The 22,391-nt window shown below is 42.1% G+C and overlaps 1 protein-coding gene across 1 annotated transcript; it reads left to right on the forward strand.

Moving 5' to 3' along the window:
- Window positions 1–1,247: 1,247 nt before the first annotated feature.
- Window positions 1,248–21,711, forward strand: cpne4b (copine IVb). The gene is made up of 16 exons (XM_069515814.1): window positions 1,248–1,731; window positions 5,104–5,294; window positions 8,249–8,428; window positions 11,317–11,388; window positions 12,090–12,164; window positions 12,637–12,720; window positions 12,795–12,884; window positions 14,713–14,811; window positions 15,480–15,566; window positions 15,940–15,999; window positions 16,150–16,283; window positions 16,462–16,516; window positions 16,805–16,856; window positions 17,444–17,577; window positions 18,001–18,237; window positions 20,737–21,711. The coding sequence occupies exons 2-16, from the start codon at window positions 5,124–5,126 to the stop codon at window positions 20,866–20,868; spliced, it is 1,662 nt and encodes a 553-aa protein (XP_069371915.1). The 5' UTR covers window positions 1,248–1,731; window positions 5,104–5,123; the 3' UTR covers window positions 20,869–21,711.
- Window positions 21,712–22,391: the final 680 nt, after the last annotated feature.

Raw genomic sequence — 22,391 nt, forward strand, 5'->3', positions numbered from 1 at the left:
TTCTGTTTGCTCTGTAGCTTTGAGCAAATCTGCAGAATTTGGTGAAAGCCTTTTTCTTGGACTTGTTCCAGTTCTTGTAGAGCCGCCACTTGCACTCATCGCTGACGTGCACGGTGAAGACGATCTTGAAGGAACGCTGGCCACAGCGAGTGTTGTCGTATCCCACAACTCCGACCGTGATCACATGGGGGTCTCCATAACAGTCACAGTCTGCATCACATCCTTCTTGTTCACTTTAGATCAAGGTCAGTCGCCCTTTCACATTGAATATATTTTGATATACGTTGTTTTCTTCAAAAAAAGCTGAGAGAATATTAATTCCTAACTAAACTGGTAAGTGACTAGATTTCAAAGACCACTGACAGGACAGGCGCACTTCAGGGGCCAGTCAGATTCAGTGCCCCCCTGGCCCCATTCCTGGGTCCACCAATGTGTGTTGAATGTAGTTATTCGAGACACATAATTTGCATAATGAATGTTATTGCCTATTTCCTGTAATTTTGTGCCACTTCTCAAGCCACTGTGGGTTTTTAGGCAATTCTCCCTTTCATTTCCCCAGTAATTATGTACCACATTTTTAAAGTCCTTTATATGTGGAAATAAACAGTAACAAAACAAACATCAATCCATGATGTGTGTGTAGGCTGCAGGGGGGATTAATGTATTAGAAAGTGTGACTGCTATCCTATATAGTAATGAGTCTGTCAAAGCTTAGGCTGTTAGAATATATTTCGCTAAAATAAAGGGACTTTTAAAAAAGCCACTGAAATCTGTTTCCTACAAAAAAAAATCCTCTTTAATACGCTGCCTGCCAAATCAATGATTTTATTTGTGAATAACATGGCACTGGGCCCTAAGCCTGGGATTGAGATAAAGCTTTAAAACCATGTAAGAATTAGATGCACTTCAAATGAACTAACCTTTTATATGCATAGGCTACATTAGATGTCGAGAGTTAGAGATGTTTAAAACAGATTGATAATAAAATACCAAATTTGTATTGATTTCAGATGGATTGGATCGACATCGATCAAGAGGGATGGATTGATGGATAGATAGATAGATAGATAGATAGATAGATAGATAGATAGATAGATAGATAGATAGATAGATAGATAGATAGATAGATGATGGATAGATAGATGGACAGATAGATAGATAGAATAAATAACATTCATGTGAAGCAGTGAATCTATTGGACACAGCGTGAACCTTGAATCTTGTGTCTCAGGTGTGCGGTCATCGCTTATTATAAAACGGAGACGAACCAATCAAAGCAGAGGAGCGGAAAAAAACTTCTTCTTCTTCACACAAGCGCCATGCAGTTCACCGTGACAGCCGCGAGATGGCACAGACGCACCGCACCATTACGCGCGGTCCCTGTGACCGCCGTGCGCTCTCTCCCCGCGGCCCCCGGTGGAGCCAGCGGGATGACAAACTCCAGTTAAGTGGCGCACCGTCCTCCTCCTCCCCGCCTTTCACCCAGAGTCAACCCAGGAGCACGGAGCGAATCCTCCGCGCTCGCACCCGCGGGAATTGGAAAAGCAGCTTCTGACAGCCGCACAACCCCGGCCGAGCTCTGCGGTGTGAGAGAGGGAGGGAGAGAGACTACACACAGAGAGTGAGGAGAGGGAGATGGCTACGGAGGCGCGCAGTTACCCGTGATTGTCCAGTGAACGGCGGTGAAGTTGCTCGGCTCCGCTTGGATCTTTTCCCCTCCAGGTCGTTGAGGTGAGTTTCCTCCCTGCAGGGGATGAGCGCAGACCGGGTGCAGGTGCATGTCTCACCCCGGTGCATGTGGACTATCCCAGATATTTGCTCTTTTTGTTTTGTCTTGTAAATGATATATGATGGCATCAGATGTTTATAGCCTGCAGCTGGAGTATACAAGGTGGAACTATAAGCAGCATCTTCTATGTTAGTAACTGGGCGAATTAGAGGACAACAAACTAGAAAATATATCCCTTCCATTAGCAGGCAGACACATGTGATTGTACAGTAATCCACAGGGACTTGTCAGATTCTTTATTTCTCTTAGAGAGCCAATGCTTTAATATTATTCTGCTAGAGTGCTATAAGACAAGATAAGCTTTATGAGAGGAGGAGATCCGCTTTATTCTCTGTCCTTCTCTCTTTCCCCCTCTGCCACACTTGCTTGTCTTTCCCTCACTCCATCCCTCTAATCCTCCCCCCGTCTCCCTCTATCACAACCTCTGTCTCCACCCCACCATTCTCACTTCTCTCCCTCTCTGCCAGCTCTAATAACACTGAGTTCACACAGCACCAGACTGTTTCACTTCTTATACTCCTCTCTTGTCTCTTCTCAGACCTGCAGCCACCTCTTATGTGTTGTGTCCGACTGAGCACGTTCCTGTCCCCTGTCATGATTCATATTCTATATATCTCATTGTATATGCCACTTAGTTCTCCAGCTTAAACAGGGGCCCGCATGTGCTGTGGCTGCAGGGCAGTGTTACTCCTGTACCTTGTCTGATAATCAATATGTGACCAAGCAATTACAGTGTACAGTGTCATGGACCTTCCTGTGGCTGAATCATTAATGTCACATCTGTCACAGTCCGCACATGTGAAGGTTGAAGGACAAACATGTGGATACACAAACAGACACACGTTCAGGGGTCAAGGATCATGGCGATAGGGCTGTGAGCTGTGATTGATTGTCACAGAGTGGAGAATAAAAGCTGACAGTGAGGAGCCTTGAAATGATTTCAAGACGTCTCACGTCACCCAGCAATCAATCAGTGCTATTTTGGTTTTTGTTTGGGGGCATTATTTTGATTTACACGCTAATTTCACAAGCGCAGGCCGCTTTGTTGCAAAGCATTCAGCCACCCAACCTGCAATTTGCACTCTTCTGTTTGTGATGGTTGCTGCTTTCAGCCATAGTTCAGAGAGACACTAGTTTTTATAGTTCTTGGTACATGTTTGAAATACGCATATAATCTAAAAATTCATGAATGTGTCCACACATAAAAACAACAGATTTTAGCCTCAATTGAGATGCAAATGTACTCATCACAATGCTTTTGACCAGGACTACAGCAGAGAAACCAGCTGCAACCTTTGCAAAACCCACATTTTGTGACACGGTGTGATATGAAAATTCATTGTCACCTCTAGCAATGTGCAGCGCCTGTGACAGCTGATGCTGTCCTGTGTTGTGAAGGCAGATTCTGCACACTGTTCTTCCACAGTACAGTGGCTGTGTCTTCCACATCCCCCATCACTATCAGTGTCATCTTCTGTCAACCGGAACAGACAGGCATCTGCTGCTTCCCGCACACACTCTGTCTTCTCTGTCACACACACACACACATAAACACACAAACATAAACACACACACACACACAAACAACATGCAGTAATGTACCACCACCATGCCAAACACAACTAACTTCCTACCTCCCACACACAGGTCTGTGTCGCACACCTGCCCTGTGGCTCTGTCTGCATACATTTGTCTGTATACAGGCCATTCATGGTGCTCAGCTAAAAATAATTATCACAAGCCAACACACACTCGTGGGACATGAATTATGGAGGATGGAGAGCGAGAGAGAGAAAGAAAGAAAGAATAGAGGGAGAGAGAGAAAGAGAGAGATTCAGGTCAGAGTCAGACCCAGTTCCAAGATTTTTGCTCCCTAAGGATAATACTACTAGACCGCTGCATTAATATTCAGTTTGTACCATCTAGCACATGAGACCTGCGGTGATCCTTTAGTTTGGACTAACTGGACCCATAGGCTTCAGCTGAGTGCTTCATGTACATTATGGACTTGGAAAAGATAAATTATACATGCAACGCAGTGTTCTTAATATTACAGTTTGGCTTAAGTGTCAACTTGATTCAGCCTCACAGAATAAAGCCTCTGATTAAAGAGCACGTGCTTGAAAGGTATATCATTGAGTCCACGACTGCAGCTAAACAGTTGTAGGAAAAATTTTACATTAAAAGAAATACACTTTTTATCATTTAACACAAGATAAATGCTAAAATGTTAATTGGTGAGTGGTTGAGGTGCCACTGAGCTGACTTTGTTTCCTTTGGGCAGAGCCTGGTTTGCTGTTTCCAACTGATTCCTGTACTAATTGCTAAGCTAACCATCTGTTGGATGTTGGTCTCATATTCAACAAAGTGAGAGTGATATTCATCTTCGAAATTTGCAAGAATGTGTATATTTCCCAATACATGGCATGGGTGATTAGTTCTGGGACTTGAGTGGTTATATGTTTGGAATTACTTGAGTAGACAAGACTCGTATGTTAGTGAGAACTACAAGTTATTCAAACAGGTGCAACGTTGCTAAGAGGAACGTGATGAAGACGTCCAACAAGGTGAATCTGCACATGTCCTTTGAAGAAGAGTCTAATTAATTAAAAAAAACAGAAAACAACTATAGGGCCTTTAAAATCAAGATGGTTATCCACTGTCACCTATCGAGTAATATGAATAAATTGTGTAGGGCCAACTCATTCCCTTGCTTTAAGCTGAGATATCAGGCTGTTAAACTTGAGTAATTACACAGACTCTCTGTGCAGTTGGAATACGAGAACACTCACCTTCAACAAATGATAAACAGCAGATACCTTTCGGCTGCATTGAGTTAATGGGTCATTTTCCTGCAAGTGAAAAACGGCGATGTCGCAGTGATTAGATGCTTGACAGTTTTCTATTTCGGGACTGTGAACCCTATACACCCTGTGGAAACCTGAGGAGAAATCTGGAGAAGCCTTTGTTGGTTACTCAGCACATACAGAGCATGTGTCTGTATGTGCATGTAAATCTGTATGTACATGCATACACCCAAATGCATTAACATGTGTAAGTGCATTGTGGGTGTTCGCATTCCTACTGACAGAATGTGTGTGTATTGTTGTATATTTGGGGACCTTGCCTGATATTCTGTAGCTGACCTTGAACAGTGTGAGTGCTGCCTGCTTAGTCAGGACTACTGCGTCTGCACATCTATCTATCTATCTATCTATCTATCTATCTATCTATCTATCTATCTATCTATCTATCTATCTATCTATATACAGACTAATCCCATCTTCTCTTCTCTCTCCGTCTCTTTTCCTCAGTGCATGATTGTGTGTTCAGCATGAGTAACATCTATGAGTCTGCAGAGGCCACGCTGGGCTTCATCAGCTCTCCATGCCTGGCTAAAGTGGAGCTAAGAGTGGCCTGCCGGGGGATCTCGGACCGCGACGCCCTCTCCAAACCCGACCCCTGCGTGGTGCTGAAGATGCAGTCGCACGGGCAGTGGTTTGAGGTACGGCAATGGGACGGGATGTAAATGTGTCTCCAGTTCGGAAAAAAATGTTTTTCAATTACAGGACAAAGGTTTAATGGCGACATCAGCAAGACGTGTCCTTGTGTACAACACCAGTTTAACCATTAAAACATCCTTAAGCCATTACACATTCTGAGGCCCTGTGATAGATTGGTCTGTGCTGGCTGTAACCTGCCTCTGCCCCAGTGAGTAGTCAAGTAGTCAATCTAAATGATGGATGGAAGACAATCTGAACGAGAACTCTAGGCTCTAACGAGCGCTTGCTGTCAAAGGCAGCTCATTTCATTGATTGAGATTGATAGATTTCTGAAGTTTCATCGATTCCTAAGCCGATGTCACTTTTATAGCCTATAAATTGGCTTTTTCATAAACCAGCAGTTGACATTTGATTTCTGTTTGGGTCCAACTGATTCTTATTAGTTGATAAAATAAGTAATTTTTTTTGCTTCCACTACAAAGTTTTCAAGGTGAATTTAATTTTATTGTAACATTTTCACACACTACACCACTTCTCCACGACCTGATGTATCAGTCAGGTAGAAGAACTATTTTCCCCTGCCTTTAGCTTCTGTTTCACATGGCTCCTTATGAATTCCTTCTTCACACACTCTTAAAATTGTCCTTCTACTTGCAATAGTTCAAACACATCATTGAATTCGATCTCCTCGACTACATTATTATTCCTAATCAAGGACCCGACCTGCGGAGCTGTGATTGTGTCGCTCACCCTCTCGCTGCAAATTACCAATTGCTTTCGGTTCTTATATATTATGAATGCTCATTGTCACGGGCGGCAGATGAAATCAAACAGTGTTTCGTGCAAACTTTTGTTGACTGATACACAGATTGGATAAAATGGAAAGTGTTCACCTCAGCTTTTCAACACAAGGGATCTGCCCCAAAGTAAAGTAGTACAAGTAATGACAGCACCAAAATGCTCTATCTGGAATCATGGACATTTTAAGAAATGTTTTCAAATGTATACAATCGTCCTAGAATAAATTGTTTAGCTGGAAAACTTGTGTTTCTCTCTTTTTATATCCAAGACCCAGCAGCTTTTTTCAGGGACTATTCAACCTCCTATATATGACAAATCTTATTCCCACTGAAGCCTCAGCGGCGGCAGTAACACTTGTACGAGCTGAAATATCAGAACACAGCGTGAGGGAATGAGAAATAAATTTTAATGAAGAACTGTATTTCCCTCGGCCTCTATTTCTATTTCCTTTACCTGGGGTAAGAAAAGACAGACATATGCTGAGAGCCCTGCCGTCCTTTTAAATATGTAGATACACACCCACACACGCACAGCCTCACACACTCGCTGCTGCAATGACCCACTATTACAGCCATGCAAAGAGACGTACTCATATTTACACTCTGTAATACAAACACACACACACACACACAAACATTTAGAAAGTAGTGCAGTATTATTCTGCATTTGGAGACTTCACAAAAGGCTACTTTGTACAGTGTGCTGTGTGTGTGTGTGCGTGTGTGTGTGCGTGTCTGTCTGTGAAAGTGTGTATAAATGACTGTGTGAATAACGATAAGCCCCTTTGTGGGAGTGTGGGACTAGACAAATGTTATCAGTGCCCATCAGATACAGAAATATCTTAATTGGATAATGTTTTCGAGAGAGTGTTCAAGCCGCTGGACAATGTGTGTTTGTGTGTGTGTTGTGTGTGTTGTGTGTGTGTGTGTGTGTGTGCGTGTGTGTGCGTGTGTGTGTGTGTGTGTGTGTGTGTGTGTGTGCACGCGCGTGTGTTTGTTGATGTGTACATGATTCTTTTTTCTCTAATCAGACGCCAGCCTATAGCGGTAAGTGTCAGCAAAAGGCCAAATCTCTGAGGGTACATCAAGTCTAGTGGTGTGCTATTAATTTTTGTCTGTGCTTGTGTGTGTTGTGTGTCTGTGTGTGTGTGTATGACTGTTTGTGCCCGTGCCAAAGTGTTATCAACTGTAAAAGGGACACAGTTGCTGCTGTTGTGTTGAGATACACTTTTGTTAGCCTTTCTATTCCTTTCTGCAGCAGCCACTTAGAGAGAAGAAAATGCAAGATCAATGTTACAGCTACAGTCACTTCTGTGTTTGGTCAAACAGCTTGTGTGATTTTTTTTTTAGCCATCAAGAATAATCTATAATCCCAGTTCTCAAATTGACAAGTGTAAACAATGTGATAATGGCCACTTGTGGTAATTGCTGAGTTGCTGAAAAGTCTGCAGAGCTCCCAAATCGATGCGGAGCTGCAGTGTGTTGGAGGTTGAAACACTGAAATAGTTTTCTGAAACACTGTTAAAGCCAGATCCTGACTTTACAACAATCATGACAAACTTACTTAAAAAAGATTCTGTTCTGTTTGTTGGTTGGATTGTTGAAGAGTGCACAAAAACTACTGAACTGGAAGGTTGCAGTATGAGCCAGGAAAGAAACCATGAACTTTTAGTCTGTATCAGGATCAGGGTTTTTTCCAATAATAGGAAATAAGGAAATAATATGTCAACAAATAGATGCCCATATAAAATATACCATCCTTTATTCTATTCTAAATTAGTTTATAAAATGAATAAAACATCCATATAGACATTAAAGTCTGGATTAGGACTACAGCATCTTAAATTATTATTTATAGGGCTTAGAAGGGGCTTCATTTTTAATTAGCTTTTCCACCTTTGAGTAATACTTTTTTAATTTACTAAATCCTGTTATGGAAAAAACTTTGCCAAACAGCCCTGAGATGTACATAATAAACATTGTGATGGATTGTTGACACTAGATCGATGGTGAATACAGGCAAAACAGTTCCTAAGATTGAGAAGAATTGTGTTTTATATTTGCAAGAGACCCAAATTTCTCCTCTCAGAGACGTTACCTTGGAGCTGTTTGTGTGCTCATGCTATACCTGCCTTTGTGCTCATGTGTGTTTGCAGGTGGACCGTACAGAGGTTATCCGCAGCAGCAGCGGCCCCGTCTTCTCTAAGATCTTTCTGGTGGATTTCTACTTCGAGGAGGTGCAGAGGCTCCGCTTTGAACTCCATGACATCAGCTCCGGCAACAACGGCCTCCGTGACGCCGACTTCCTGGGATCTATGGAGTGCACCTTAGGACAGGTCAGTGCCTTACAGACGTTTGGGTTTTAAACCATGTTTTACGCCCTCTGCCTTTACCATCTCCCTCTTCCGTTCAATAAAACAGAAATCTGATCAGGTTTACATGACTGAATATGAAACGGCACGTTAAGCAGTTCACTGCACAAGCCAAGTCATGCGTGTGCATTTCCAGTTCGTGTGGGTTTCACCTGTGAACACATGTAAGAGTGAGATCACTTTAAGAACCAGAAGAAGTGTGTATGATGTGAGCATATACTTGTAGCGGTGAATGCATGACAGGAGTGCATTTATGTGCATTAGTAAGTATGTTTATTGAACCAGTTTATCACTACACTTTACAAGGTAAGAGCATAGCTCTGTGTAAGACCTATATGCCTGCACGAATACAGCCTGTACGCTTTGAGTTTAAGAATTATTCAATTATATAGTTCACTGAGCTTGATGAGATATTAAACATACGTATTAAATAGTTGTACTTTTATCTGAGTGAGAAAGCGACTCTAAGCTAAAGTGATGAAATCCTTGGCTTCTTTCATCTGCATTCACAATGTGTTTTCTTTGTCCTTGAGTCCTTAGTTACACAAAACTCTGTGGGTGCAGTAGACTGTATTTTCAAAGCATTTATATGTGCATATATGCTAATGCATATTGCCTTGTAGCACACTTAATGGCACTGTAGTACCTTGTAATGGTGAAGTGATGTTGTTGTAGTCAATATTTAAAGATTTACTTCACTTAAATATCCAATATTTCGCCTTTAAATGAACACTGGAATTGCAGAGGCACTAATGACGTGATTTCATTTCAGGAAATTACCGTCTAATGTCATATTGAATGGAAGGGAATAGGGGTCCAATAGCTTTAATGTCCTCCTCTGCCATGGAGCAGAATTAATATGTTTGTTTCCACTAGAATCCACTTCTCATTGTCAGTGACGCTATCAGCAACACAAAGCTGGTGGATTTATAATAGTTGGGGAGAAGTGAGATAATTAACATGGAAGAGGATTTTTGGAGGCGAGAGCCAGAGGGGTTTGCTGAAATGGGATAAAATTCTGCCAACGCACCAGAAGAGGATTTCTGAAGGAATCAGTAACACATCTGTTAATAGAAATCAGTTCATTGAATTTTGAGACAGAGAGAAGAATGTTTTGTGCAGAGATGTTCCACACTAAAATGTTTTTGGACTGTAATGGAGCATTTTTGGTGCATTCCAGTGTAAAGTTTGGATCTTTCCTCTATGTACAAAGGCAAACCCACCATGAAATGTAGCCAGAAGGAGTCCTTGACACAGAGGGTTTGTCACTGAGGCATAAAGTTGCTACAATCAATATTTTTTACATAGATAACTTTGATACTTTGATACTTATCAAAGATACTTTGATTTGAAAAGTGTGATGAACACGCAGAAAGTTACTCTATCGCCCGACTCTGCAGTTCACCTCAAGTCTTCGAGAGAGTGTTTCAGTCCTTCAGCTCAGCATTTTGATTTTTCCTTCCTGCAACGTTACTGTTCCTGTGCATCCTCACTGCTCTTGTCAGCATTGTTTTTGAAAGCAGCAGGCAGGAGTTCCAACTACCTTGCACAATACCTGTCCAGCAACAAACAGAGGGACAAAGTGAAGGAGAAACAACAGCATTTCTCCGAGAATGAGCCAGACGTTTACTCAGAAGATGGTGGAGACCAAAACTAAATATTAGACTAAACTTTTCTATGTGGACATATACATGATTGCAAATGAATCACATCAGCATTGTATTGGATAACTAAGCAGCTGCTCCAAATAACACAGGAGACAAAGTTAAGAGGAAATCTGAGCCCGACTTTTACTTTAAGAGTTGGTGGAAAAAGGAGAGTAAATATTATATTAAAATTTACCAGGTGGCCATAAACATGATTCTAAATGAAGGATAGTATTGCCCTGTGTAAGCTGTAAGCACAATTTTCTTATGCATTTTTCATTTCCATTTATACATAACCACAAGGTGATACTTTGTCAGTGTTATTACCTCCCTCAAGGAGGTGGAGTTTTTGTCTGCGTTTCTTTGGTAGTCAGCAGGATTGTGTAAAAAGTACAAGATGTATCACCACGAAACTTGGCAAGGAGAGAACTCATTAAATCTTGGTGTGGCACTTTTTTTTCACTTTCTTTAACATTACGAGATAGTTTGTTTGTTTCTACATCATAACCAATTCACCAGGTCATCAATCCTGGATATTATTGTTGGATTTAAGGGGACTGTTGGACCTTGGCATAGGGTATTTAGCGCCATTGTAGTGTTGCTTCTACTTCCACCGAGTAGATTTTTAAAAAAATTATTGCAGGTTTAAGTAAAGTCCTTCAATTAGAAATGATTCTCAGTTCACAATTAAATACATTTGTTACTCAAAATAACGGCTTCTTGAAGTGTTGATGTTTGCAGCATTGTGATACGCCTGTGTATCACTTTTGCCGTCTGGGTGTTAACAACAACACAAATAACCCCTTTTAATTAGTGTTGCTAATGCTAAAGATTTCATGGAGAAACCTGTTGCTCTGCAGCCTCCAGGTGCTTTTACCTTATTGTTTAGTTTCGTCTGTTTGTGTGGGTGACTCCCAGTGGAAATTATAGCCCTCTTATCCCTTTAATAGCACCTGGTCGGTATAGAAAAAGGAGAGAGTAGCATATTTTGCTGGAGCTGGCAGATCAAGCCACGGATAGAGCAGCAGAGAAAATAACCTTTGACAGATAGTGAGAAAGGTGACTACACTATCCTGCATTTAATATGTCCACTGGATGTGTAAGTGGGAAAACATTAACAAGACGGGCTGAGTGTAACACCAGGATGGCACTAAGAGCTGAACATGAGAATGTGTGAGCTGGTTTCTGTGTTTCTGTTCCCCCCAGATCGTCTCGCAGAGGAAACTGACCAAAGCTCTACTGAAACAGGGAAACACTGCTGGAAAGTCGTCTATAACGGTACGACATTCAGTAACCCCCCAACAACAGTGTTTGGATGGAAATTGATGTATTGGGTTTGGAGGAAAAATAAATGGACTTTGAGGAAAGGAGGTTGAAAAGCTGGTCTGGGAGGATTAACTGGTGACAAAGCGGAGGTATACTCAGTGCTGGGGTTCCATGTCAGACGCCTTTCTACCTGAGAATATCACGTGTCCTGAATGAGACATGCAAGAGATATACACCAAACTGAGGGGATGAGAGAGGGAGGGATGGAAGGAGGGTGAAGAGATGAGGACTGGGATGAGGGAAGGAAGGTGACTGGATGAGGAAAGAGGATGAAGGATATGTGAGTGGGGATCAGGGAAGAAGGAAGAAGAGATGAGGGAAGGAGGATGAAGGGATGAGGGAAGGAGGATACTGGGATGCTGGAAGGAGGGAAGAGAATGAAGGGATGAGGGAGAGGGGATGAAGGGATGTTAACCTGTAAATCTCATCTATTAAGGGCAGCCAAACCAACTCACAAGTGCAAATCACACGTGCACCACCTCTCACACTTACACATAATTAATTTCATCGTGTTGCATGTTCAATTTCTGATTTTCTCTCACCTCTCTCTTCTTCGTCTATGTCTGTCTGTCTCTCTCTCTCTCTCTCCCTCTGCCTCCTCCCCCTCCTCCTCTTCCTCCTCGTCTTGTTCTCTCTCTGCCCCCTCTGTAAAGGTGACAGCAGAGGAGTTGTCTGGTAACGATGATTATGTGGAACTCTCCTTCAGCGCCCGTAAGCTCGACGACAAGGTGTGTGTGCAGCCATTTTTAAAAAATCGAAAAGTTCTGGTTGTTCCTCACGTATGAGAGGAATTAATATGTAGATGTGTGTGTGTGACTGTCCAATTCACAGAATTACAATATGACGTTAGAGGAGGCCTGCTGAGATAGGTGGGCACCGCCCTCCCACAGTAACACCCTATCTCACCCTCTCCGCCACACACACACATAGATAACTATATTAATTTTCAGCTTACACACACACACACACACACACAGCCACGGATGACTAATCCAAACAAGTTGTGCCTTAGGGGAAAGATGGAAGAAAGCAGAGGAAGGGCAGATAAATTGGAGAGGACAGGAAAGAGACGGGTGGAAGCTACAAGGAAGAAAGGAGGGGAAAAGGGCTGAAATAATGATTCTGTTAGTGCATTAATGATTTATGATGATCAGAGGCGGATCCGATGTGATGCCTTACATGCATGTTCACTCTCTGAAGGATTTCTTCAGCAAGTCGGACCCCTTCCTGGAGATTTTTAGGATGAATGACGATGGCACTGAGTCGCTCGTGCACAGAACTGAGGTAATTACAAGCAAATGCAAACATTTCAATGTGGTTCAGATCTGTGATTAACATCCACTGTGCTTGGTGTGCAGACAGTCATGAACAACCTGAGCCCAGTTTGGAAATCCTTCAAAGTTTCCTTGAACACGCTCTGCAGTGGCGACCACGACAGGGAGCTAAAGGTGAGTCAAACTATTTTTAGCAAGTCACAAAAACAACATCATTTTATTTACCTGTAAGCATTATACATGATAATCTGAGCACAGCAAAACAAAACATGGCCACCTCTCGCTTAATTATTCAAGTCCCACCAGTGACAAACAATAAACATTTAGAGGGGCTGAGGCCAAACAGCACCCGAGGGCCTGCAGGTGTTTGTCTGCAAGATGCGTTGCTTTTTGCGCAGCATACAAATGATGAGATTTACACTCATAGGTATTCACAACAAAACCAAACTGTGTGAGTAAATCACCAAGTGGTCCCAGTCCTCGAAACAAGTCCAGTTCAGCTCATGTGCCGTTTTTTTTACTGATGTCACTGTGTTATTTAAAGAGCCAGACGGGTATGAATGAGCTCAATGGACAGACCGAAACTCTCACCTTTACTTGCCAGAGTAGATCTCTATCTGTGTGTGCATGTGTGCATGTGTGCGTGCATGTGTGTGTGTGTGCATATGTTTGAAAGTGGTGGCTGCACATCAGCTGTGAACAGTTATTCTCCCCATGAATAAACATGAGCTCATTCATTAAATATTCAGAGGCGTCTTAACTCCGCATGGCTCCTGACAGCAGGAAAAAGGGCTCACACATATACACACACACACACACACACACACACACACATGCATACATGCACACCATTAGCTATGGTTTCCAGGGCTACCTGTTTGAAGCATCGGAGCTATAGTGAGAAACGGCAGGGCAGAGATTTCTATTCAGACCCGTTCTTCCTTTCACCTGCCTCTTAACTGACCAATGCATAAATGCATATACCAACCTCTGCAGTGTCTGGCTCTCTCCCTCTTTGTGATTATCTACCTTCTACTTTTCCCTCTGTCCCTCCATCTCTCTCTCTCTTTCTTTCTCTCTCTCTCCCTCCCTCTCTCTCTCTCTCGCACTATCCGTATAGCAGTTAGTATTCAGTGAATGGAACGGAGGCTCTTCATTTTTTCATCACACTCTCGCATGGCTCTCAGCAACTTGAAATGGAAGCTGGGCTACGAAGAGCAAGTGTTCAATCCCTCACCCACCAAAACTTCTGTCAATAAAACAGAAACAATTCACGAATGATCTCACACACACACACACACACACACAACACATTCAACTCTTCAGGTGAAGGCACTTGAAAGCTGAAGTGGCGGGAGAAGGAAATAAGGGGATTACTGCTGTCCCGTGTTTTTCAGTCAAGTGTTGCTGGATTATGTCTGATTGCTTGTCGTGGAGGTGACTTTAGGCGAGAAGGTCACAAAGCACTACAGCAAAATGACTCATTCGTAGCAATTAAATCTGAGTTAAAGGTAGCCTTTCTCTCTGTGTGTGTGTGTGTGTGTGTGTGTGTGTGTGCGTGTATTAACAAGCATCTCCATCAACCAGCTTTATTGAATATTATTGATCGACACTGGTTGAGAGCCCAGATATTGGTGCCTTCTATCTCACTCTGAGATTGTAGGATTGTTTCTTTGTCATGTGCGAAGACTTGGCCCGCTGACTCTCGGATTCCTCCAGCGATTGGGGCCGTTTATCTTGTCTTGTAATTCCTTCGAGAGAAACAAACTATTACGCCTAACACACACACACACACACACAAACTGTCGCTTAAGCTGCGTCCCTCTCAGCATCCTCAGATTAATATTTCACCACTCCTTTGCCCCCCCACCAACACCACCTTATCAATCATTCAGCATGGCATTTCCCTGCATACCTGTGAGTCCGTCTGTGTGTGTGTTGCGCTATAACTGAAAGAATGTGTGCTCTTGTGTGTGTGTGTGTGTCTTTGTGGTTGTTCCAGTGCACAGTTTGGGACTGGGACTCTAATGGGAAACATGACTTTATCGGGGAGTTTCAGACGACGTTTAAGGAGATGAGGGCGGAACAGGAGGGAAAGCAGGTAAGCGTGTAAACACAGAGTCATGTCAAGCCACATGGATGAAACGCAACCCACACACTGACTCCTCAGCACAGATTTATTGAGCTTTGTCAGGTAACAGAACTCAGTAGAGAGCATATACTTCTGCCACAGTCGTCCTTTAATTAAATCAAACCACACCAATTCATACACGCTCGATCAGTCTTCTAAGTATGCTTGATTGTTTTTCGTTTTCAAACTTACTGACCAAGTGTGATAAACATCTCAAAATGATGAAATTTGAAAGCACACAATGAAATCACAGTCAGTCCCAAAGAGAGGTGCTATATGGACAAAACAAATACATCTAGAAGCACTAGAAACATTCCTGCTGAAAATTTCCACCCATACAATACAATACAATACATGTTTTCAATATATTCTGATATGAAATGTATGTTAGGGTCAAAGTCTATTGGACTGATATCAACAAGAAGGTCTAGGATAAATAAACCTTACTTTAAAAGAAATGTTTTATTTCATATAAATTTTTTTCCCTACATTGTCTATATTGGAGATAAATTGTGGTCTGGAGTCAGTGTGCAGGAATTTCTATTCACCTTCTGCCTTTAATACATATATAATATTTTCATACTCACCACACCCACACCCACAACATTAACATAATCGATGTGTGTTTTTGCCAATAGATTCAATGGGAGTGCATCAACCCTAAATACCAGATGAAGAAGAAGAATTACAGAAACTCTGGTGTTGTCATGCTCAACCACTGTAAGGTAAAGTGACACAATATCAGTCATGCAACTTTTAACTTTCTGCAGACTATCCCTTTTTGTATTTTCTGTGAAGTTTGCAATGATTATTTTCAAAATGAACAATCTCTAAATTCATTTATATTATAATAGCTGATTATTGTTTAGTATGCAAAATTGCACATAAGAATGGAAAATGCCGATCACACATGCATGTTTAATCTGATCATCTCATGTTGTGTATATGTGACTGTGTCTTCATTGTATTTATTGTGTGTTTCTGTATATTTTTTCATGTGTCAGTTTTCAAATTACTCAGTGGAAGGAGAAAGACAATCTATCTTTTCTCATCCGGTGAATTTTCATGACACCAAATTTCAATATTTCTCCCTGACAGATCATCAAAATGTATTCCTTCCTGGATTACATCATGGGCGGCTGTCAAATTCAGTTCACAGTGAGTTTTGTCTCATATAATCTCTTTAATATTCACATGCAGCCGCATGTCGTTGTCTATCCGTGCTCACTTGTGAGATGTAAGCTGAACTGTACATGTGTGTATGTGTGTGTGTGTGTGTGTGTGTGTGTGTGTGTGTTCCTGTCGCAGGTGGCAATAGATTTCACAGCATCCAATGGGGATCCCAGAAACAGCTGCTCCCTTCACTACATTCACCCCTACCAGCCCAACGAGTACCTCAAAGCTCTGGTGGCTGTGGGGGAGATCTGCCAAGACTATGACAGGTAGAGAGCACTCCATCAATCATCGTTTAGCTAATGCTGACACACACACACACACACACACACACACACACACTGAGGACACCTTTGATGAAAAAAGGAATTTCGATGTGTTTTTGTCGATTATTTGTATTTTCCTCTCCACCTTTTTAGTGAATCATGTGTCTCGTTATTTCTCCAGTGATAAGATGTTCCCAGCATTCGGCTTCGGAGCTCTGATACCACCTGACTTCAAGGTAGGACACTGGGGATGTGTATGTGTGTGTGTGTGTGTGTGTGTGTGTGTGTGTGTGTGTGTGTGTGTGTGTGTGTGTGTGTGTGCGTGTGTGTGTTTGCAGCAGCAGAGGGATGGTCCTCTGGCTAGTTAAAATCGAGATCTCTTTTAGAAGCACTGTTTGCTTTTGATCATCGTGAGAGGAGAACGCATCTGTCAACCTGTAAATTGGACTGAACATGTTGTGCTGAGTGGTTGGTTTGCCGGGTTTGTTAAAAAAGGCCTCATGTTCTTTCTGCTTCACATGAAGGTTTCACACGATTTTGCCGTGAACTTCGATGAGGACAACCCTGAATGTGCTGGTGAGTTCACACACACACACACATACAAACACGCCCAACATGCACACTTATAGCTAACAGGACCAAAACCTACAGTATCGCTGCTGCACTTTTCTCATCTCAAACGCTGTCAGTCCCATATTTCTCCCACTGTATCTGTTCCCATCCTCTGTTTCTTCCTAACTCACACAGACATGCACACACACTTTTATACACACTCACATAAATGAAGCTGGGAGATCTGTCACTATGGTGCACGAAGCATTTCAGGCTCTATGATACAGAGGAAAAACAACACTAATCTGTATGTGTGAAATGGGCTCCTGTGCTCCTCTCCCCCACTTAGCTGCGTTCCCGTTGCGATGCAGTGTGTGTGTCTGCCATCTCGTGTTTGTGTGGACTACAAGGGAATGCTTTTTGAAAAAAAAAAGAAAATTCCCCGTAACCTCGGAACACAATCGTACGTGCAGAATCTGATTTGCTTCAGCAGACACTTTTGCAAGTACAAGAACTTTGACTCTGCGAGGTTAGAGCCGGGTAATACACAGATAAACAGACAGGGAGTCAAATAAAACAAGCAGCGGGTAAACCTGTTATGTGTGTTGCAGGGATCCAAGGCGTCGTGGAGGCCTACCAGAATTGCCTCCCCAAGATCCAGCTGTACGGGCCCACCAACATCGCCCCAATCATCCAGAAAGTGGCCTCGTCCGCCTCCGAGGAGATGCACACCAAAGAGGCCATGGTGAGAGAGAGAATGAGAAAGATAACAGAAGAAAGTTTAGGGGCATTTTGTTTGTGTTGTTGTGACTCTTGGTGTTTGCACAGGTCAAAGGAAGTGGGACGAAGGAAAGAAAATGAAAAGACAAAAGATGGTGGGGGTGAAAAGATAGAAGGGAAAGAAGAGGAAAAAAATGAACTGAAAAGAGAAATGGAAATGATTGATATTAATTTAATTCAAGTCATAGGTTTTAGAGCAGCCTTAATGCCTGCCACCTCTCTTAGCCTCTCTTAGCCTCTCTAGCGGATTACAATGAGTTTTATTCAAATAAACAAGAAATCACTTTTAAAACATGAAATTCAGGGAACATCCATTTGTCACCTCCTCACATTTCACCTTCTCCTCACACATCTCCACGCTCCCCTCTCCTCACCCCCATCCCCGTAGGAATACTTCATCCTGCTGATCCTGACAGACGGCGTTATCACCGACATGGCGGACACGCGGGAGGCCATCGTGCATGCCTCCCACCTGCCCATGTCCGTCATCATCGTCGGCGTTGGCAACGCAGACTTCACTGACATGCAGATACTGGACGGGGACGACGGCATCCTGCGCTCACCCAAGGGCGAGCCGGTGCTCCGTGACATCGTCCAGTTCGTCCCGTTCAAGGACTTCAAACATGTGGGTGGCTGTGGGGGGAGAAAAAGAGTGGAGGGTGTGTGGAGGGGTGGAAGTCTTGAATGTCAGGAAAAATCACGGAGCATTGATGTGGCTAATTCCCAGGGGCTTACATTTATACATGTGCAAATTGGGGACAATAGAATTCAACAGAATGGGCTTTTTCAGCTGTTTTTTGACTTTTACATCCAGCATAACTATAATAGATTCCTGACTGTTTACCTTAATCAGCTTTCTAAAGCTGAATAACAACATTTAATCACACAAGAAATGTGAGGAGGATCCATGGAGGCTTATAAGAAGATTTTAAACCAGGAACATAATGATATCGGGCAGACCCTGAAGTTTTCCAATGTATATTTTACATCAAAACTTGAAAATGATTTCTCAAACCTGCTGCTAAAGGGATTTGATGTTATTGTTGAAAAAAGAAATAACACAAGCCTCCTCTTACAAATGAAAAAAGGAATGTGTTAGTCAGTGCATTCACCAAGGCCCAACATTTCCCTTTATAAAACCACTTTTAAATTCACTAGATCCACTGTTTTATTTGGATCTGCAGCACATTTCACCAAAGTTCTTCCCTGACTGATACCACAGCCTTCCAAGTTTCATGGTAATCTGTCCTGTGGTTTTTGTGTATAATCCTACTGACTGATAACAAACAACCAAACAGACAAAACTATAACCTCCTTAATGTAGGTAATAGAAATAGTAGAAGTAGTAAAATAGGTAATGAAATGTGCCTCAGGGCAATATACTCATGAGTTTTGCTGCAACATCCTTACTCGTTTGTGGTTTATTGTGGCTGTTCAGCTGTTCAACAAAAGCTACAGCTTTAAATGTAAATGTAATCCAAATACCACTGCAATTAACCAACTAATACTGTGTATCGCCTGCATTAGTCATTTGATGTCAAATAAATATTATCATAAACTGCTGTGACTCTGCTGGAGGCGGACTAGCAGAAGCATTTAATGCTTAGAAGCAATTAATCCACTTCAACATGGGCTATGTGTGTGTGTGTGTAATAAGCTTGGTGTGCTCGTCAGCACGCACATCAGCCATCTACACACATGGCAAACGTGTGTGTCTCACATGTGCGTGCGCCTCTGGTGGCATTAATCTCGCCTGGCTTTGGAAAAGTCTGTTATGGTGAGTTTGGTCTCTGACAGATTGAGAAATCATCCCAGATAAACAGAAGGACAGAGAGAGAACTCAGCAAACGTAGGGAGGTGTAGAAACTACCCAAAAGCACATAAAGAGACAGGAAGAGAGGAGAAGTGAAGAATAAATCTAGAGGGACAGAGGGGAGAAAGAAATAGAGAGAGGAAGACAGGCCCGGTGGTGGTGGAGGGAGGTCAACAGGAGACCGGAGCCAAAGACAAAAAGGGAGAGAGGGAGTGTTTGACAGAGGTGGAGAGGTGATTTTCTGCTCTGTCGTTTCTTTTCAGAAGGGATTAGCAGGACGGAGCTACTGTGTGACAGGCAGAGCGGGGGGATAACAGGTAGATAGGAGCGGAGGAGAGGGAGTAGGAGGAAGGGTGGAAATGAGAGGAGGAGAGTGGCGGAGGGCTGCGTGGTGGGTGCACTTTGATGATGCATTGTCTCAGGCAATTATGTGAGACAGAGTATGACAGACTCAGATTTGGATGTGTGTGTGTGTTTAGTGCGGTAGCATATGTGTGTATGAAGACAAGTGGTTGGTGTGTGTGTATGTGCATAGTAATGTGTGTGTGTGTGTGTGTGTTTCTTCAGTTTTAAGTTATCACAGACCTTTGTCAGCACACTCAAACTGGAGTTGCATTTAAATTAGTATTTAAAAAATCCATAGAACAATTAGAGTGGCACTCAGTGGAGAACATACCTCCACCAAAGCCCCTTAAATTCAATGAAACTGCACCAAATTAAACACACTCATAGATATCTGTCCCCTAAATGTGCCTGAATTTTTAATTTTTTAACAACATCCATGAATTGTTCCCTCAGAAAACAGTTACAATTTTAAGAAATGAACTCTTCTATTATCTGTTCTGAGAAAAACGACATCTCACAGTATTAAAGAAATAAAAATTCCTGGATCTCCCCCCTGATCCAGATTCACACTTAATAGGCTTTTCCTGAACCTTCCTGTATTTGTAAATTTAGATCAACTCAACTACACAGATGCATTTAGAGGTGTTACCAATGTGCCTTTGTACATTGTTTTACTTATCTTTAGATGTGGCGTATTTATTTTCTGTAACATCTGGTGACCAGTATCTCGTAACCGATGGAAGCAGAGGACAAAAAGGTGAAGCAGGGATGTTTGGAGGTTGTCAAATCAGCTTGTCTGATCACATCAGTCTCACTGGTCTGGACCTTTGACAGCATCCGGCTCAATAGCAAATTCTGGTGTCCAAGAGCTATCCACGCATGGCCAGTGATGTGTGTGTGTGTTTGTTTGTGTGTGTGTTTTTGACCTCTCTCCTCATCCTTCTCTGTCTATATCTGTATTTCCAGGCCTCCCCAGCTGCCCTGGCTAAGAGTGTTTTGGCAGAAGTCCCCAACCAGGTGGTGGATTACTACAACGCGAAAGGCATCAAACCCAAGTGTATGTCAGACTATGAGTCCACAAGAACGTTCAGCCCCTGACAATGGACTACATGCATACATACTCCAAAATACACATATACAGTATACTGTATATCATATATACATAGAAATATACATTTATTTACTGTATAGTACATATACACATGCAAAAGCACAAGTACACATACACACATGAACAAGCACACACAGGCGTACTACATACTACATACAGTAGTCTAGCTCAGAGAATTAGCTCGTTCTGGTGAAACAATTTGAACTACTCCATTGATGACTGTTGCATGTGTGGCCATGGCATCACCTGGGAAATTATTACTCTCTACTGTATATCTGAAAGATCTTTATAGAAATAAGAGCAGTCTTCTGAGCCAGCATGCAGACTCAAACCATAGCCCGCCCAAAGAAATGACACTCTTACCTTATTCAAATAACTAGCAAGTACATATACACCAAAAGATCTGTGAGTAGATGAACCAAAATGTGTGACTGCATAGCTCTAAAAGCTTAGAATTAGCATTGCAAATCTTATTATGGGATTGGTAGCGTCCCTGTTAGTGTACTGCATAAATGCATGCATAATTTAGCTCCTGCTAATATCCTGTCTGCAGTACCCTCTTGCTAGTTATGAAATAAAGTATCTCTGTCATTCCAGTGACATTCAAGCTCGTCTTGGGTGTTTCGGGTTCTTTTCTACAGATCTGTTTGACATTTTGCTAAATGGAAATGAACAACTGAATTATTGTAATAATTTCTTAATAACCTTCTTACATTGTAAAGAGTTCTGGGAGGGTAGACATGCGTGTGTGGTAGACACTCATCTGTGAGCAAAAACTTTTCTTCTGTATTCTGCATGTTGATTATAATAAAGACACGTTGGTTTTCTCACTTGGGTGTGATCTGGTGCTTGTGTGTAAGTGTGTGTGTGTCACCAATCTGCCACACACACACACAAATAACACTTAGTCCACAATCTCTCTCTCTCCCTCCCTTCCTAGCTGTCCCTCACACAGACATTAAAATGCAAGAATAAATTATCCCACTAATCTTCATATAGTTAATTAGGTCGAACCAAAGTTGGGCCGTCCTGAGAGTATGCTCCATACGTGCCTCAGCCTCTCACGGTCAGATCAGTATTCAACACATGAACCACCTGAAGTCGATATCCCCAATCTGCTTCCTCAATCAGAGGCCACACATTTCACAAGAGTTACTTAAAATTACTGAGAGGGTCAATTTCACAACGGTTATGAAAACCCTTCTCTTCTTTTCTCTTCTCTTGTCCTCTCAAATCTAATATCATTCTCTTGACCTTTATTTACAATTACTATCACTACAACTACTACCATTGCTACCTCTACTACTAATAATAATAATAATATAAAACTTGCTATGATTCAGGAGACCTAAATCAGTGCGACTTACTGTACTTAATTCCGGCTGAATAAAATGTATTCATTTAGCAAATTTATACAATTAAATGTTTTTATTTTCATTTTTACGTTATGGCATATAAATTACAACAACACCATTTCATTGACACATCTGCTGATAAAAATCACGTCATG

This window comes from Paralichthys olivaceus, chromosome 20, assembly GCF_024713975.1.
Source record: "Paralichthys olivaceus isolate ysfri-2021 chromosome 20, ASM2471397v2, whole genome shotgun sequence".
Classification (NCBI taxonomy): domain Eukaryota; kingdom Metazoa; phylum Chordata; class Actinopteri; order Pleuronectiformes; family Paralichthyidae; genus Paralichthys; species Paralichthys olivaceus.